Source organism: Notothenia rossii (genome assembly GCF_949606895.1).
Source record: "Notothenia rossii genome assembly, chromosome: 4".
Lineage (NCBI taxonomy): Eukaryota > Metazoa > Chordata > Actinopteri > Perciformes > Nototheniidae > Notothenia > Notothenia rossii.
The window spans coordinates 20,358,176-20,374,825 of record NC_136902.1 but is presented as its reverse complement, the minus strand read 5'-3'; the positions used below and the strand labels follow the sequence as shown (position 1 = coordinate 20,374,825).

General features: G+C 40.9%; 1 protein-coding gene across 1 annotated transcript in view; it reads right to left on the bottom strand.

The window, feature by feature from the left end:
* LOC307035032 (low-density lipoprotein receptor-related protein 1-like) overlaps positions 1–16,650 on the bottom strand; it is a 93,525-nt gene that overhangs the window by 69,849 nt on the left and 7,026 nt on the right. Inside the window, exons 2-3 of the mRNA XM_079673968.1 lie at positions 12,982–13,122; positions 1,024–1,161 (exon numbers count right to left, since the gene is read on the bottom strand). Coding sequence (XP_079530094.1) covers positions 1,024–1,161; positions 12,982–13,122 — 279 coding nt within the window. The remainder of the gene's footprint in view (positions 1–1,023; positions 1,162–12,981; positions 13,123–16,650) is intronic.

The following is a 16,650-nucleotide window of genomic DNA, read 5'->3' as shown; positions in this document are numbered from 1 at the left end:
CACTCTGTACAACTGTCCACTTCATCAGCCCAACAATGATCCTGCTCTTCGCCAAGAGCAACATATAAAAGCCTCTGACTAATGCACTAAACATTTGAATCTAAAAACTCTATTGCCGAACTGTGTACAGGAAGAACACCATTTAGAGATACCGCATTGCAAGAAATAAGAGAAATACAACTTAAAAAAATTACAAAACATTTTTCTAAAACAGACCTAACTTACCTAAACTATTTATAATTCTTCAAATATACCACACTGACATAGAGAACAGAAGGGTTGGTTATCATTAAAACATTGGCAGAAGAGATAAGGCGATCCAAGATTACAGACATTGTTTAAGAACCAACCCATGTTCTAGGACTTTGGTTCATGGAAATTTGATTGTAAATATTTGAACAAGTGATTTCATATTCTAGGTAAGGGATTTTGATAGTGAATATCTCAGTGTGTTCTTACTACAACAAGTAGAATGGAGAGACAGATGAACAGGCGTGCACAACAAAGAGTAAAAGATAAAAGTATGTATCTCAACATGAGTTATTGCAGCTATAAACAGACAGAGCTTCAGACAGCTGTATCTAAGGACTGCCTTACTGAATACAGAAGCCATCCTCTTTAGGAAGCCGGTGTTGTTCCTTTGTCTGCTGCTACAAAGACCGACACTATGGACCCAATATGTACCATCACACATTCTTCAATCGACTCCAATTAATAGTAGAGGATTTGATGGGATTCTTCTCCAGCTGCATCCAGGCTGAATGCTCATCATTCCCACAGGGGTTGGGGGAAAAGCCTCATACGGGTGAGCTGATTGATAAATTAATGACTTTTTTCCCCCAGAAAGAGAAATTCCATTGTGATTGCAGCAGAAGCAAGAGCAGAACAGCTCATTAAAAGGGCCTTATACAGGAGATGATTGGACAGAGATTATGGTTCTGGATGGGAAGACAAGTAGATGCTAGCATGTTTTACTCATAACAAAGATCATACGATGAGTGTGTATGCATGTGTGTTAATTACCTCTACAGTGAGGGCCCTCGTCCCAGCCGTCAGGGCACTCAGGGACTCCATCGCACAGTTTGCTCATATGGATACACACATCTGGGTCGAGGCAACCGTGTTCATTGACAGGACACTGGCTCACCCTGTTGTGAGAGCCTGGAGAAAAAAAGATAAACATGTAAGGATACACAGCAGTACAAAGCAACATATAGAAAACCAAAATGCAACAAATGACTGACGTGAAGTGGATAAATCCACCTTTAAATGAAAAATATCAAGCATTTAACACGTTTGTATTTGGTTTGATAAACCTACAGCCTGAGCCTACACATGCTGATATTAGAGTATATGTTTGGACTATGAATATGGGCTAGGTTGAATCCCTAGCTGTGGCTCTAGTTTGATTTCATCCCACCTGGAAAGATATAGGTCATTTGAAAAAGAAGAAAACATCTATTCTATTATTATTATTATTGTTATATCTGTAACTTGATCAGGAAGTCTGTTTGAGATCAAAAACTGTTTTGAAAGAGAGACCTGAGTGCAAAAGAATAAATACACAGAGATAAGACACACATCAAAACACAGCCTGGATCAAACAGAAGAGGACATCACCAAACGGTTCTTGAACTGGCTGCCTTTGCGGTTCACATTCACATTGTTCAATTCATTTATTTCCCGTCGTGACAAAAGGCACTATCATCAACCAACATAGAAGAGTGAATCAAAAAAAGCACATCTTCTCTACAGCCTTTAAACCTTAATTTTCACTCGTCAATCAAGTTTTGCCAGGGTGGAGCAACATTGTACTGATTAAATCCACACTGACATATACAACCATAGCAGGTAAGGCAGATAAGGGGTTCTGTGCACAATATGGCAAACAAGTGAAATATGCTGCGCAAATGCAATCATTTTGAAGATACCGAAGGAACATATTACAAAAGTTAACACTCTCAGCAATTTATATTCAATGTAAAGGGGGGTGTGGAGGGGAGGACAGAACATGATCTCCTCTGGTCCAGAGATAGCAAAGATTTTTTCTTTACCGATCTACATACAGTCTCTTTCCTTCATTCTCTCCCACTCCTCTCTCTATCACTCCTCTCTCTATCACTCCTCTCAACCCACAGTGCAGAGCAAACAGTTTGTTTTGGCTGTCTGTCTTTCTTCTTCTTCTTCTTTTTCTTCCTCCTCCTCTTCTTCCTCCTCCTCATCTTCCTCCATCTCTCTAACATCTGCTGACCCATTTTAGAAAAACACTAGAAGAAAAAAAATGAAGTTCACCGCCTTCACAGGAAACGATCTGTAGAGTTCTGCAGAATCTGACATACTCAGAGTCTGAAGGAGGCAACTGAAACACGTTAGCTGCTCTGGCTGCAGCCTTTCCAAGAACCGCACACAACCCGCAGAACTCTACAGATCGTTTCCCGTGAAGGCGGTGAACTTCATTTTTTTTTGTCTGAATATTAAGCAGCTAAAATGCAAATCATTGGACCCTTATTTCTGCCTTGTGCTTTTTATGAGTTCTGAAGTGAGACTAGAGGGAGTTGTACTGTAAGGCACAAAAATATGATTGACTTGACATTCAGTATGTAAGTTCTTTGTGTCATGCATATCCAGTATGACTTATGGGAAGTTATAAGCTCTTGAAAGAAAGTTAAAATAAATCTCTCGTATTCATACAAGACATGCAATCACATGTATTAAAGTGTGAATGTGCATAAAGACTTATGAGGGAGAACATCTGCATGCATGTCGGCATTCCCTGAAGAAACCACAAGCATTCCTTCCAAGTCCTCTCTCTCCATCCAAAAGATTAGTAACCACACAGATCATAAAATGTAACTCAGTTAAAACAAGCATCTTAAAGTGACAAGAGCTAGCATAATGATCCCACCACAGCAGCCTCTGTGGAGAATGTGGCATATTCCAAAAGAGAATTAGCTCTAAAATACATCTGGCTTAGGGAGGGAGGGAGAGAGAGAGCTCTCCCATCTGGGGGGGGGGGGGGGGGGGGGTGCGAGTATATTAGCAGCCCCCCTACAACCTCAGCCTCTAAGCCAGCCTGATTTACATTCAAAAAACTGCCAACCCGGGGCTTTCGACATAAACTGCAGCAACCAGAATGAACTCACTGCACACTGGAAATGGAACAACTGCCTAGGATTTGTCATATGTAAACCATTTTCTCTGAGTATAAAAAGACAGAAAGTCATCTTACGGCCCCCCATTGCACTGATCGGGTCGGGTTTGTCATATAGCATATTTGACAAAAAAATGACGTGTCAGGGATTGAGCTGACCGACGGACAAACTAATTAACTGACACAGTGTGGTACACTATACCAGGAACCAGGTGCTAACACACTGCTGCCAACAAACACTGACAACACAATAACTCTGCTTTCCATCACACACACTTCTACCTTTTCACTCACCAGGCAGCAGCAGAATATGTTTAACTGCCAGCGATACAAAACAGCCGGAAGGAATTGTTTGAGTTCCACAACACAGTAATACCTTGGCAGGAGCTGAATAGAGTCCAGCAGCAGTCAACTAAATAGAAAGAACAATATGGAGGATTAAATAACTTTGCAGGAAGGACAATGGAGATGAACCCTGTACTCCCTGCTCCACTTTGGGAAGTTGTTGGCAGTGTATTACAATAACCTCTCCTCATATTGGCAGTAGTCATTTCCTGCGTCATCTGTTGTCAGTGGAAACCAAGCATTAATACACAAATCTGAAGGGAACAAACTTCTTCTGTCCTTTTTTTATATTATTGATACAGACAACATAGTACTCCATAGCATTCACTAAACTTTGTGACACAGTCATCAACTATCTCATTTGAGTGTTTATATGTTGGGAAGATCACTGATCGCAGGAAGCAGCATTGGCCGATCTGAATTTAAAGCCGTTTCTCCTCACTGGTCATTATGCAAGTATGCTCCTCTGCTTTTCCTATGTTTCATTAGTTTCTGTCTATGTGTCTATCTTACTCCCAATGTGATCACATGAAGGTTTTGGCAGCTTTCTTAGTCAAAATGGATATGTATTCAGTGTGTCAGTGAAGCAACAATGTGTAAAGCAATTCATCAAGCATGCAGTGCCTTATTTTGATCTGAAAGATAAATTATGTTTATATAATGAAATATTTGTCCCTGTCTGTCACAATAAGAACTACAGCAGGTGGTTCTTTTGTTTAACTTGGTCATACGCTTTGGTAAGGAAGTAAACTAATACAAAGTTCAGATCTTTAAACATTTTGTGTTTATACCCTGTCTGGGAAATCAGCACACTGTGTTTATAGTCATCAGAGAAACTTCATATTAACCCTAAACTTGCATGAGAGGGTCCAGCTTTCTATTCACATTCCTTTGTGGCAAGTTATGCATTTACCATCACAGCTTTTCTTTGCATTGTTATGTTGATCCCATTGGAATAAATAAATGTAACACTTAAAAGGAGAACTTAAATGCAAAGTAAACTTTATTACTAACATTTATATGCTTATTTATGTTGCCTGTCATTGCAAAGCCAAAACCAAAGACTTGTGTTTTTCATTTTTAAACAGGCTGACAGATCTATTTATATTCAAACACAAACATTCTCAAAATGAAATGTATTTTATAGTGTACTCATCTTGATAAAGTTGTTCATACTTGTGCCTTGCCTTGAGTCAAAAGTGCCTCCCCGCTCTCACCTCATAAAAACTACAGTACAACTGCTCGGATACAATCTTCATAAAACTAATCTGTCTGTGCAATAAAACATAGATAACATTATAAATAATTATCATCTGCATCTGTTCAGGGCCATATTTGCAGATACCTTCCTGAATCCTATTCTCAGTAAGCAGTAGGCCACAAGTAAATACATGTGAAACTAATCATTTCAAAACATGGATATTTCACTGGGCACTAAGGATTGACTACTAGATGAATAGGGATATAGACTATCTGGATTGCTATGCCTGTTAATATAGGCATGATTTGCCCTAAAGTATCATTACTGGAGGCTATAGAAATGGCTAAAGGTGCAAATGAGCATAATTAATACAGAGCAATATCCAAAATAACTTAACATGCCACGAGAATTGCAGAGAAGTTTCAGTGAGTTTGGCAATCTCAGAGACAATGCACTGCAAGTGAGAACAATGGAAGAACCCTGGTAGTGCGGTGGATAACAGAAAAAGAAAAGGAGGGGAAATTACATCCCTCACACCTATTAGACGCCGGCAGAGTGAAGATAATTACATAATCGCACTAAACTGTGTAATCAGCTAACAGCGATATTAGCATATCATCACTGTGTACTCAGGGATCTTATTTCTTAAAATCTTTCTCTTATCTGCTGTGTGATCTCACCCTCTTAGCCTGATATGAGAAACACACCAAGCAATGAGCGCTGGGATTAGTCATGATTAAAACATTATCGAATATGAGTCATAATGCAGAACTTAGTTCCTGCTTTATTGAAACGCTCTTCGCAGCGTGCACTCTTAAGAGTGAAATATGACTTTGTGCAAAGACAATATTACACATTCCCCCTGAGAAGAGCGTAGATTTAAGTCATTCATCACTTCCTGTGTCACCTTCAAATAATCCTCCCCACCGAGTTTAATCGTCCCTTGTTTTTAGCTCTGATTTCCACTATCTTGCCTGGATGGGCATTGGGGTTGTGACATGGAAGAAGGTCTCTCCGAATGTGTGTTTCCCTCCAACACCTCAACCTCTGGACCCCACCATCCCCCATCCCTCAGTTCCCGTAGTTATGCAATGACCTTACATTTGGATCCCCTGTCGATCTTTTGTCCTTGGCATAAAAGCCGTCTTTTCTTCCTGCTCTTCGGAGTCCATGCCAGCCCTTGACTGACTCCCATAAAGTCTGCTGTCAGCTCGAATGAATATGTTGTGCAGGGTGACAGGCAGGCCGGCCCACTGAGTAACTCTCCCCTCTCTGGAATCACACTTAACAGCAGCATGCACAATAAGCACATGGCTATGGCAAACCCTACTGAAGCAGCCAAAGCACACAGGACTTACAGTATGGCACAGAGTGAGAGAATCTGAGACATGCTTATTTATTATGGCCAATGATGGTAATTCAACTCTTCGGTCGGTATGCTTATTATATTCTGATTAATATTCTCTTCTGTTTTTTTATTGATATTTGTTTTAAAAACTATCCCTTTCCGACTGTAACTCTTCATATTTCCCCTCTGTAGAACTAATAGAAGATGATCTTATCTTACCGTAGTCCTAAAGGTTGAATATGAGCATGTCTTCCCATAAATGGTAATCAACTGACACTAATTTGATCTGGCTATATCCACACGTATCTTTTTTACAAACGTTTTAACAGACACCTTTTTAAGCCTACAGGGGTGTTTAACAATAAAAAGATAAAACTTAGGTGGAGTAAGATTGAGAATCCAAATTCTTCCAGTAAAACATTAATATAAATCTAATAAATCTGTGTAGCTGCTTGTTAAAACATGTCAAGCGGGTCTGTTAAATGTGTTGCAAAAGAGTATACTGTCACTGTGTAAAATGCACCCCAGAACATTTCCATAAAGTAACATACAAAGACACAGCTAGCAAAAGGAAACCAAAAAAACATCTGCAACCAGGGTGGAAAGCTCTGAGGCAATTACACCAGAGGAAAGAGACGAGATATGAGGAACAGGGAACAGAGAGGATTTGAGTCTAGCTTCCCCGCCTACTTTGACAGGCAGAGAGGAAGACAGAGGGACACAGGAAAGAAAGAATGAGGGAGAGAAGGAGACGGGGCGTGGAGGAGACAGCAGAGAGAGCGAAGTGGTGCCTGTGTGGCGTGAGAAAGCCCTGTGTTCTCTGCCTGCTGATAGGCCCGTGAAGCTGAGGAGGCTCAGGGCCACAGACCAGAGGGATTTACAGGGCTTTGCTCCTTCCTCTGTGGAAGCAGTGTGTCAAGCACTGCCGCGACAGACTCTCACTGCATGGTGCCCCCTGCAAGAAAAGCTACAAAACTGATTAAAAGCTACCAGAAGACCCCCTCCCTACCACACATTTACTTTTTAAGTCTGTTTCTACAGCAATTGGATCAAAGCTTAACAAAAGAAACTTCCATATTCCTCCTTAGCCTGAAAGCTAATCAGATCTTTTCTCCTTAACAAAAGCTTTTACTGTAGGATCCTCCCTTCTCCCCATTGCTCCATCCCATCCCACTACCTCAGCAGCCGGCTGTTCCCTGTCGTCTTGGAGATGCTGCTGAGGCATAACTGTCAGATGGGCCGGACAAAGGACCAGGCTGGCGGGATTCCAGAGGGGGGTTTTGAGGCAGGAGATGGGCAGATAACCTCGTTGTGTGGCCCACGGTGCCTCAGGCAGCTGCACTGAGATGATAACTCAATCTTCCCATCAGACCTCCCTACCAGCTCGGGCCCCAGGCCATGGCATCCACTGGCATGGACCACAGTGTGGGCCAAGGGTCAGGATGTGTGTTGGGGGGCTACTTTCACCACAGTATCGTGCCATTACATCAGACAAAGTCTTTGAAAGAGTTTCCAGTGTGTTAGTGCAAATTGTCCTGTTCAAAGCAAAGACATGAAATCAAATCACATGTCTACCGGAAGATTTAAATGAAATTACATGTCTGTGTTTGAGAAACAACATTTAGGTATTGTTACATTAAATATTTTCAGCCTCTTGAGCCAAAGGTCCCTAAAATTCATTATGAAACTGCATTCCAAAGAATATCCCCTCAGAATTACTTTCAAGAATCAACGAGGTAAACTAATAAATGTGTCCATGGGTACATGTGGGTAATACTTGGACTTAAATGACAGTTTGACAGATCAAGTACAGGGGGGGGGGGGTTTGTCATTTGCAAGTGTTAACTACTTTGAGCAGCTCATTTACTCACCCTGAATGAAAGTGGAAAGCACTTTGTGGTGAAAGAAAGGCAGTGTATTTCCATGATTTCACCCCCTGCTTGGAAGTCTTCCTGCGGACATGTTCGTGCTAAGTCAGGGGCTAAAATGTCTAACAGAGAATTAGGCGCAGACAATTGTTGCACAAGGTTTTTTGACGATGAAAGGGATTCCTCCATGGCAAGCACTTCTCATGATGGAGAAAGTGCTTACATGCTATCGCTTACTTAAACATCTGTTCCCATTCGCTGGCTCAACCACAATGAATGTGGTTCAGGCAAGAATCATAATTGCATACAGACTTGGGAAACAGACAGGGAGTCAGTGTTTTGAACATCAACTGCTCCAACAGAGCTTTGAAAGGAAATTAAAGTTGTGACACAGCACTTTTAAGTCTAGTATAAAAAAAACTGTCACTGGAATGGTTGGAAAATAAAAAAGCTATGTTTGTTCAACTTACAAACTTTAATGCCATTATACCCTCATTCTGATTTGGTGTAATCAAATATTTCATATTATAGTTGGACTATTTGAAAAACCTTTATCCTAGTATTGTTGTTAAATTACCTCCAAAACACTTTCTTAACATCTCTATACTCAAGCCAAGAAATATAGAGCTGGAAATAAGAAAAGCATCATCAAAAATAAACTTATTTTTGATAGTTGTGTCTTTTATGGATTCCAAAAAGAAAATGCTTCGGAGATCAGTCCAACGTAAAAACCCACTGGGAAACAAACAGAATGCACAATCAAGAAACCCTAATCCACAATGGCTCATCAGTGTGGACTTTTGAACACCGTCTGCTCAAAATCAGCAGGAAAAGCCATGCACTGACATATTGAACAACCCACCTCGTTACTTTATCTTAGATAGACAAAAGATAACCGTTTTACAACCTCCCACAACTGCCTATTGAAGCATTAAAAGCAGCAGTCCTGCATAGAGCATTACATTACATTACATTACATTACATTACATTGCATTTAGCTGACGCTTTTATCCAAAGCGACTTACAATAAGTGCATTCGACCAGGAAGATACAACCTTTAAGAAAACAGAATCATATAAGTACATCAGGTTTCATAGAGCCAAACATTTCAAGTGCTACTCAACTGGCATTTAGAAAGCCAGCCCTTTATTAGTATATAAGTGCTTTGTTAGTAATTTTATCGCTCGAAGTGGAGTCTAAAGAGATGAGTTTTCAGTTTGCGTCGGAAGATGTGTAAGCTATCTGCTGTCCTGATTTCAATGGGGAGCTCATTCCACCATTTTGGAGCCAGGATAGCAAACCCACGTGTTTTTGCTGACGAGCACCATCGCTGAGACACATATACTCCTGCCCTAAGGGCATGTGTCAACCACTTCCTGAGCCTTAAGCCTGTATGTAATTGAGGTGAAATATCTGAAACCAATTGAAGCCCTGCAGTGAGGGGGAGTCAGTGCAGTCCCTGGGAGAGGATGACAGGGTCACACCTGCAGACAGGGGCCTGTACAGGCAGACGGCTGATGGCTATCTGAGAGTGTACTAGGGGCCATAAGAGGGAGGTGCACACCGGGGGTCTGAAGTCTTTGACGGCCGAACAGCTGGCAACCTGCCCAGACCCCATCTGTCATTTTACGAGTCATGCAGATCCATTTGCAAAAACGTACATCCATACACATACGTTCCCCTGACTCTGCTTCAGTATCCCTTCTATAAACAAACAGGCTATAGGATATTAACATTGACCCTAGGTGTCAACTGCCGTCTCAACCTCTGGATGTCAACGCCTCATGTGATGCAACGTTACAACCTCACTACTGTGGCAGAAGTCTGTCTTTAGCATTTCAACATAATTACAGCCCAGATGAATGGTTTGGAAACGACAGGCAATTAGACCTTCAGACAGTACGATACTGAGGAGTGCACTTTCTTCCAGCATGGGTACCAGAGAGGTGAAGATCAAAGATGCACACCAGACAGAGGTACACGTTTACAGCAGCCACCACTATGACGGCAATTCTTGATCATCGTAAAATAAAACAGGTGGTATTTACCAGAAACTAAACCAGCGCTTCAGCCAAATTAGCTACATTGTGTTTTCATCACAACACTTGAGGATGAGTGGAATAATACAGGTGCCCTATTTAAATGACATAGTGATCAATTTAGGAAACAAAATCCCACACCAAGACCGGCGCACAGCCAAGTTGCCACAGGAGGAAGAGGGGAAGAATAGAAAGATGTCGCAAAAAAAAAAAAGAGGAAAATGTTGTTGCCTTTCGGAATCTCAGAGAGTACTGTTTGTAAAGAAGGCCTGTAGTTAGTAATTAACTTGAACTGGAGATAATGCCGTAATTATAGTAGCATGCACCACTCTTATTCCCATCAACATTAACACACACACACTAGACTGTGGTCAGGGGCATGTTGGAACAAAAGTGAGCTGGGAATCTTCTGGTTTTCTCAGACTATCACTATGATTGGAAGAGAAAGTTTGAATGCTTTTGTAAACTGTGTCTGATAAAAAAAAATACACACAACACAAAAGTTCCCCAGTTTATCCAGATGTCAGTCCTCTCGGATGAACCAATGTTAGATCTTTACTTATATCTACCATTTCCATAACAGCTCATTTGAGGGCAGTCCGATTGCCTCTTATGGTGCTCCCTCGTTTGGAAAACTGGACTAATGATCTGCAAACTGTTTCAAACCGCAAATGGAAAAAACAGGATAAAAAGTAAAACATTCTTGCATTCCTCTGAGTCAGAGCAGTATTTTAAATAACAAGGAGACATACTCCTGCAAACTCTCCCATTTCCATCGGTGCAGGCTCGCTCTGTAGCTTTATCTGCAGCAGTCCTTTCCAAACATGGTTCACATTTAATGGATGGATCAAATAAACAACAGGATAATATACAGTATGGATAGCTATCATTGAGAAACTAAGAGGAGCATTTGGAATAGGGATGCATCGAATATTCGGCCACCGAAAATTATCGGCCGAAAATTGTTAAAAAGGCCCTTTCGGCTTTCGGCCGAAAGTCCGAGAACAGGGTTACGTTGATCATACTCCGCATATTTGTCCGGGTGTTTTGATTTCAAGTGGTGGAGTAATCCCGAAGTGGTGAAAGTCTTTGCAGTTACACCCCCTCGAGAAATGTCAGCTGAACACGTTTTACAAATCGCAATCCGCGCCTCTCACTCGGATATTTTTGAAATATCTCCAAGCGGCAGACATGTTGGCTTTGAGCCAGCCGCGAGCATGGTCTCACGCCGTGCTTGTCGCCGCGTTTTGATTACGTCATCACAACAACACGTTAGGTTACCAAACTTATAGGTGCATTTGTTGTTGTTGAAGGCCTGGCTGTTACAGTCTTTATTTACACTATTTTGTTGTAGGCCTACTGGCCTAGATGTTTATGCAGTTTTAAAGCACCTTGGCTTTGTTCTGAATGCACTTTGTTGTAGTTATCCTACAGAGAAAAGAAAATGCACTTGACTTGGAATTAATGTACTGTATGCATTCAAAAGTGCTGAATAAATGTTTTATGGACCCATAATAGTGATTATTATTTAAGTTAAGTTTTGCCATAATCATTTCTTTTTCCATAATCAGGTCGCTGAACAATATTGGTAAATATATATATATATATATATATATATATATATATATATATATATATATATATATATATATATATATATATATATATATATATAATCATTTTTCAGCCTTTCGGCATTTGGTTTTCGGCCAACTGTTTCCTATTTTCGGTATCGGTTTCGGCCAAGAATTACCCATTCGGTGCACCCCTAATTTGGACTGTGCTTGTTACACTGCAAACACGAAAGTGCATTCATTGAAGTAAGAGATATTTAATATGACTGCTACGGAAACTCACATAAATAGTGCCTTAGCTAAAGGTAAAGTGACAGGCAGGGTAGAGCCAATGAGAAGCGGGTAATTGACCAGAACATATCTTGATGTTCTGGTGAAACATCGCTCTCCATCTCTCCATGCAGAAGATGAATCACATCATTGTCTGTGTCACTAAATCACACAAGTACTATGGGAAATTCACTCAGTTCAATTGCTTAGTAGAAGAAAGGGCAGAAATTAAATAGCCACAGCTTGCTTGATTGAATTATGTGGGTCACAATCATGTTCTGTGTTGTTCACTACAATAATTTCCCAAACATTTGATAGCAATGTATTTGATAGCTGTTGTTAGCAGTACATTCTTATCTGTATAAATCAATATAGAAGTGACAGATGGTAGATAACTTTTTGGTTCAGCTTCATCTTTGTATTGTATTGTGTGAAGCTCTGAATCAGAAAATGATAGATCAAGCCACCCTTAGCCATTTAATAAATCCCTAATCCTTTGTGTTAATACATATTTGCTTTTTCACCCAGAATAACAAGTCCCTTAATGCTGGGTGTCAGCTGCTTGTCTCTGCATGCCAGATTGTTATGAGAACCCTGACAGATGCAAGGTGTGGCAGATGCAGACAGTAAAATCACCATTAGCGCCAACGTACATTAAATCAGAGAGAAGGCTTTTACCGGGGAGAGTTTATGGATGGATTTGCAGGATGGAGAGTATGACAGATGTGAGGCGCTGGGACACTTAGGGTCTCTACAGATCCCATAAGAGTCCAGACAAGAGCAGACACATCCATGAACATTCAGACTAAACACGGCCGCATAATTAGAGCTATAATTCAGCAGAGCAGCCAGAGCACACACTGAAAGTCTGTGTCCCTGCTACAGCTAAGCCCACCCTCTTATTCAGGCCCAAATTAAACTGTCTGAACATTGTGCTGTTGTCTCTTGAAGGCCATTTAGAGGTAATGAATTTGATGTTATATAACTTCATGTGCGGCAACAACATTTTGGTGATAATGAAAATGTTTTAAAATTGGTAAATTGCTATTTGGCTATCATGAAAAGAAGGCTAAGTAAAACTAGTCCCCAGTGCCCTGAACCAAGGTCAAGCAGAGAACAGGAGAGCTGAGGACACAAGTCTGCTGAGGGACAGTTTTAGAAGTACTCTCAAGTAGGAATACTTACAGATATCTGGGGATTCGTCTGAGCCATCTGGACAGTCTTTCTCCCCATCGCAGCGCCAGCCTTTGGAGATACAGGTCACCTGGTCTTTACATACAAACTGCTTAGGGCTGCAGGTCTTCGGCAGGTCATCAACTTTGGGGGCTGAAAAAAAGGAGTTGAAAGTTAATTTATAGCCACAAAAAGTCAACTGTGTCTTGAAAGGCTTTGTAATACAAAGTCAATTTAGAGAGAAATGCGATTTCAGGCGTTTTTCAAATGTTATTTTCATAGGACATTTCCAGCTTCAAGCAGCATAGATCTTAGCTGAGCCAGGCAAAGTAACATGCAAGGGTCAGCCCAAGTTTACAACGATGTTTTTGTATCAACAGTCCCACAGGCACACTCTATTCAGAAAAAAAAAATCTCCTCTACAAGTTTACAGCTAACAGTGGGGCCTTTTAGTTCTTGGGTTTGTTTGTTGTTTCCTCTCTTCTTACGAACATCTCATTTCTTTCCGCTTTTTTTTTATTTTTATTACTCCTAAGGTGTTTTTCAACTTTTACCACAGAGGCTCTTTCATGTGTCACAGCAGAGACATAACTGGGCATTCAATCAGCGCCTGACCCATGGGAAAGAGCACAGCGTGGTAGTCCTGGGCAGTAAGTCAGCACAGATTGTTGAGGTGTACCACAGGCTAACAGCACCACAGCAACGCTCCAGACCCATCAGCAGTCTGACACATGCTTTAACTCAGCCGCACTCACAAAAACACTCGTCCAATGGAGCTCTACCTCCATGGTGTTGATTCAGTCTGTCAACACTGAATTAGTAACTTATTTAAATATGCAATTTAGAAATGCCCCCAAAACACATTTTTCTCACTCTTGTTGTGTCTGGCCCAGGATATTACTTTTATTTTCCCAGGTTTAGACAGCTGTCTCTGAGATTTATGGCTCAACCCCTATTACAATTTAGGTGAATCGAATTCTAATTTTCTCACGACAAATTGAAATCTTCAAAATGGTTATTATTTACCTTTATTTCTGTAAGAAATAACCCGAATACAAACAAAATGGAAATAGTTAGTTAGTTGAGATGCCATGGTAAAATGTATGCAAGTCTAAGGAAGAATGGAAATAGATTGCCATATATACACACAAGTGAAATTCTTCCCGTTATGCAAGCGGTTAAAACGAACCATAAAAAAATTGACCACAAAGGCCATTTGAGGCAGGAGGTTGCTGCTACTGTACTGTAGTGCAGTAATGCTCAGGGAGAGACAGATCCAAGGTCTCATTGTGATTCTCTGCAGGGACTGAGCCCTCCCTCGCCCTGGATGACTTGCCTCCCTACATACTTGGCAGTCAGAGAGGTGTGGGGTGAGTGGTGGGGTTGGGGTGCACCACAAGGGTGCTGGGATGTGACTAAAATCACAAGAGAGCATGAGGCTAGTGTATCATTGCAATCACGTTCCTTTGGACTGTCAGACTAAGGCGTTTAGACCCTGGTCTCTTTTCACTTGACAGCGCAGTGAATGTGTAAGCACTAAACCCTGAGTCTTCTGAGCGTCATGTTTTTGTAGATACAATACAGGAGCTTATGGCTTGTATGGATCAGATCACAGCTTTCCATATGTCAACAAAACCCTGTTATTTGAGGAGATTTAGAAAAAGAGAGAGCGCCGGCTTTTAAAATGCATAGCGTTCGCTACGTTCTTCTATTCACACAATGGCAGAAGCAAGGCTTACAGGAGAATAAGGTTTAAACTCAGCCATGGGAGGCTATAATACAGATTCTGTATCAAATATCATAAGAATGTGAAAGGTTATAATATTAAAGATCACAGTGAGACAGAGCTGTAAAATAATGGACTGGTGACGGACAAAGTTCAGACGACATGCACACACCCGACCCATCAGGGAAGGAATGAGATAGAGGCTAGCCATGGCCTGAGGCCAACATGTTAATGTAGCTTCCTTTCAGATTACCAATTTCCTGTCACACTCCTTATGGCGGTAGTTGCGCTGAAGTTGCCTGCGCTTATATGTTGCCATTTAATCAGACTAAACAACTACTAAACAAACGGCCACACTGACTGAGCCGTGAGCCTCAATGAGTAAAATTGAAACCTCCGGCAGACTGCTATGTGAAGAAATTCTCTACATCCCTCTGGTCCCCCGCCCGAAGCAGCTGGGCTGAGCTTGTTGTTCCCTATGAGTGCATAAAACTGGAAATAAAACATTGTGGGTTCTAATTTTATCATCCCTTTACACACCAGCATGAACAGACCGCGAAGGGGAGAACCTCTGAGCCTAATTGAAGGTTGTGGCAGGGGAGGGGTTAGAGGCTGGGGGAAAGACTGGCAGCCTTCCCCCTCAGCAGTCCTCTTTCAAAGCCCACTGAAATATCTCAAACAGAGATGTGAATTGTTAATTCAGTATGCAAAGTGGTGTTTTTTTCCAAAGTTCCTGCCAAAGGCTAACAATTTTCGGAGGGTCCGAATCAGGCTGGGAAGTAAAGCATTTCAGTCAGGTTTTACCTACAAAGGGGAATGAAGAAGGTCTTTATTTAGTAGACTTGGATAGGCCCAACAGCAAACACCAAACCCATTGAATCAAGGTGCATACTCCACTTACTGCTATAAGCCCAGAGTGTTCGCCTCCAAGAGTCTCCTCCTGATAATGCCATTCCAACTAAAGCATTTCCCTGCCACAGCTGAATGCAACTTGATCACCCTGCTGTGACTAATATGGTAGGAAATCTCACAGTGTTCAACTCTTCTATCCATAAACAGCAGAAATGTTTATCACATGTTCAAAACAATAAGTAATAATATCACATTATGTTGCTTATGGTCAACTTAGATATCTTATACACACTTTAACATAAGGTTTCTAACTCTGGGTTTCTGATAGGGCATAACATTAATTAAATTAGAGAAGAAATGAGAAAACTAACTTTTGCAGGCTTAGTTAAAACCTTCAAGGGTTTTGAATTTCACATCATTACTCTAAATAAGTCCTACATAAAATGTACCAAAATACTTTATTCGGCTGGTTCAAAAACATGAAACAGCTGTCTTCAACAAAAAAACAAAATGCTAGACTCTTTCACTGTAATGTAGTTTCAATACGTTGCATGCTAAGTGTTAAAGTAAATCATTTTAAAGGAGAGTGATACGGCAATGGAATTACAATATAAAAGCAGAGACAGTCCTTTTGGCAAATGTAAACCCAAGAATGCCTGAACGCTATACTAGAAGTAAAGCAGGAAAAAAAAATGTTAGTCACGGGATTAGGGTTTCTACTAAACATCCGGTTCTCTACACCCAAATACAACATGTGTTCAAGTTTTTACAATGGTTTTACAAACGTTTTCAGACTCTTATTTGGAGAAACATAAGGGGTGTCTCAGAATTAGGTGGTAAAACCAATGAACATGTTGTAAGTGTTCAGGAGTTCGAAAAAAGCACTATGCATGTTGGTGTAAGAGAAAGTAAAATGACTTAAAGTCATACTGTCACTGAAATACTAACAGGACCCATGGTTTAATACTGAGCTTTAAATCCTATAGAGTTGCTTCCTAGTATGTGGATTCCCAGTTTCCAGTTGGCTGACTTGGTTTTGATTTTCAGCATACTGCCAGTTGAATGGAGCACACACTGTATTTCCTTATGCAGGGCCACTGGAG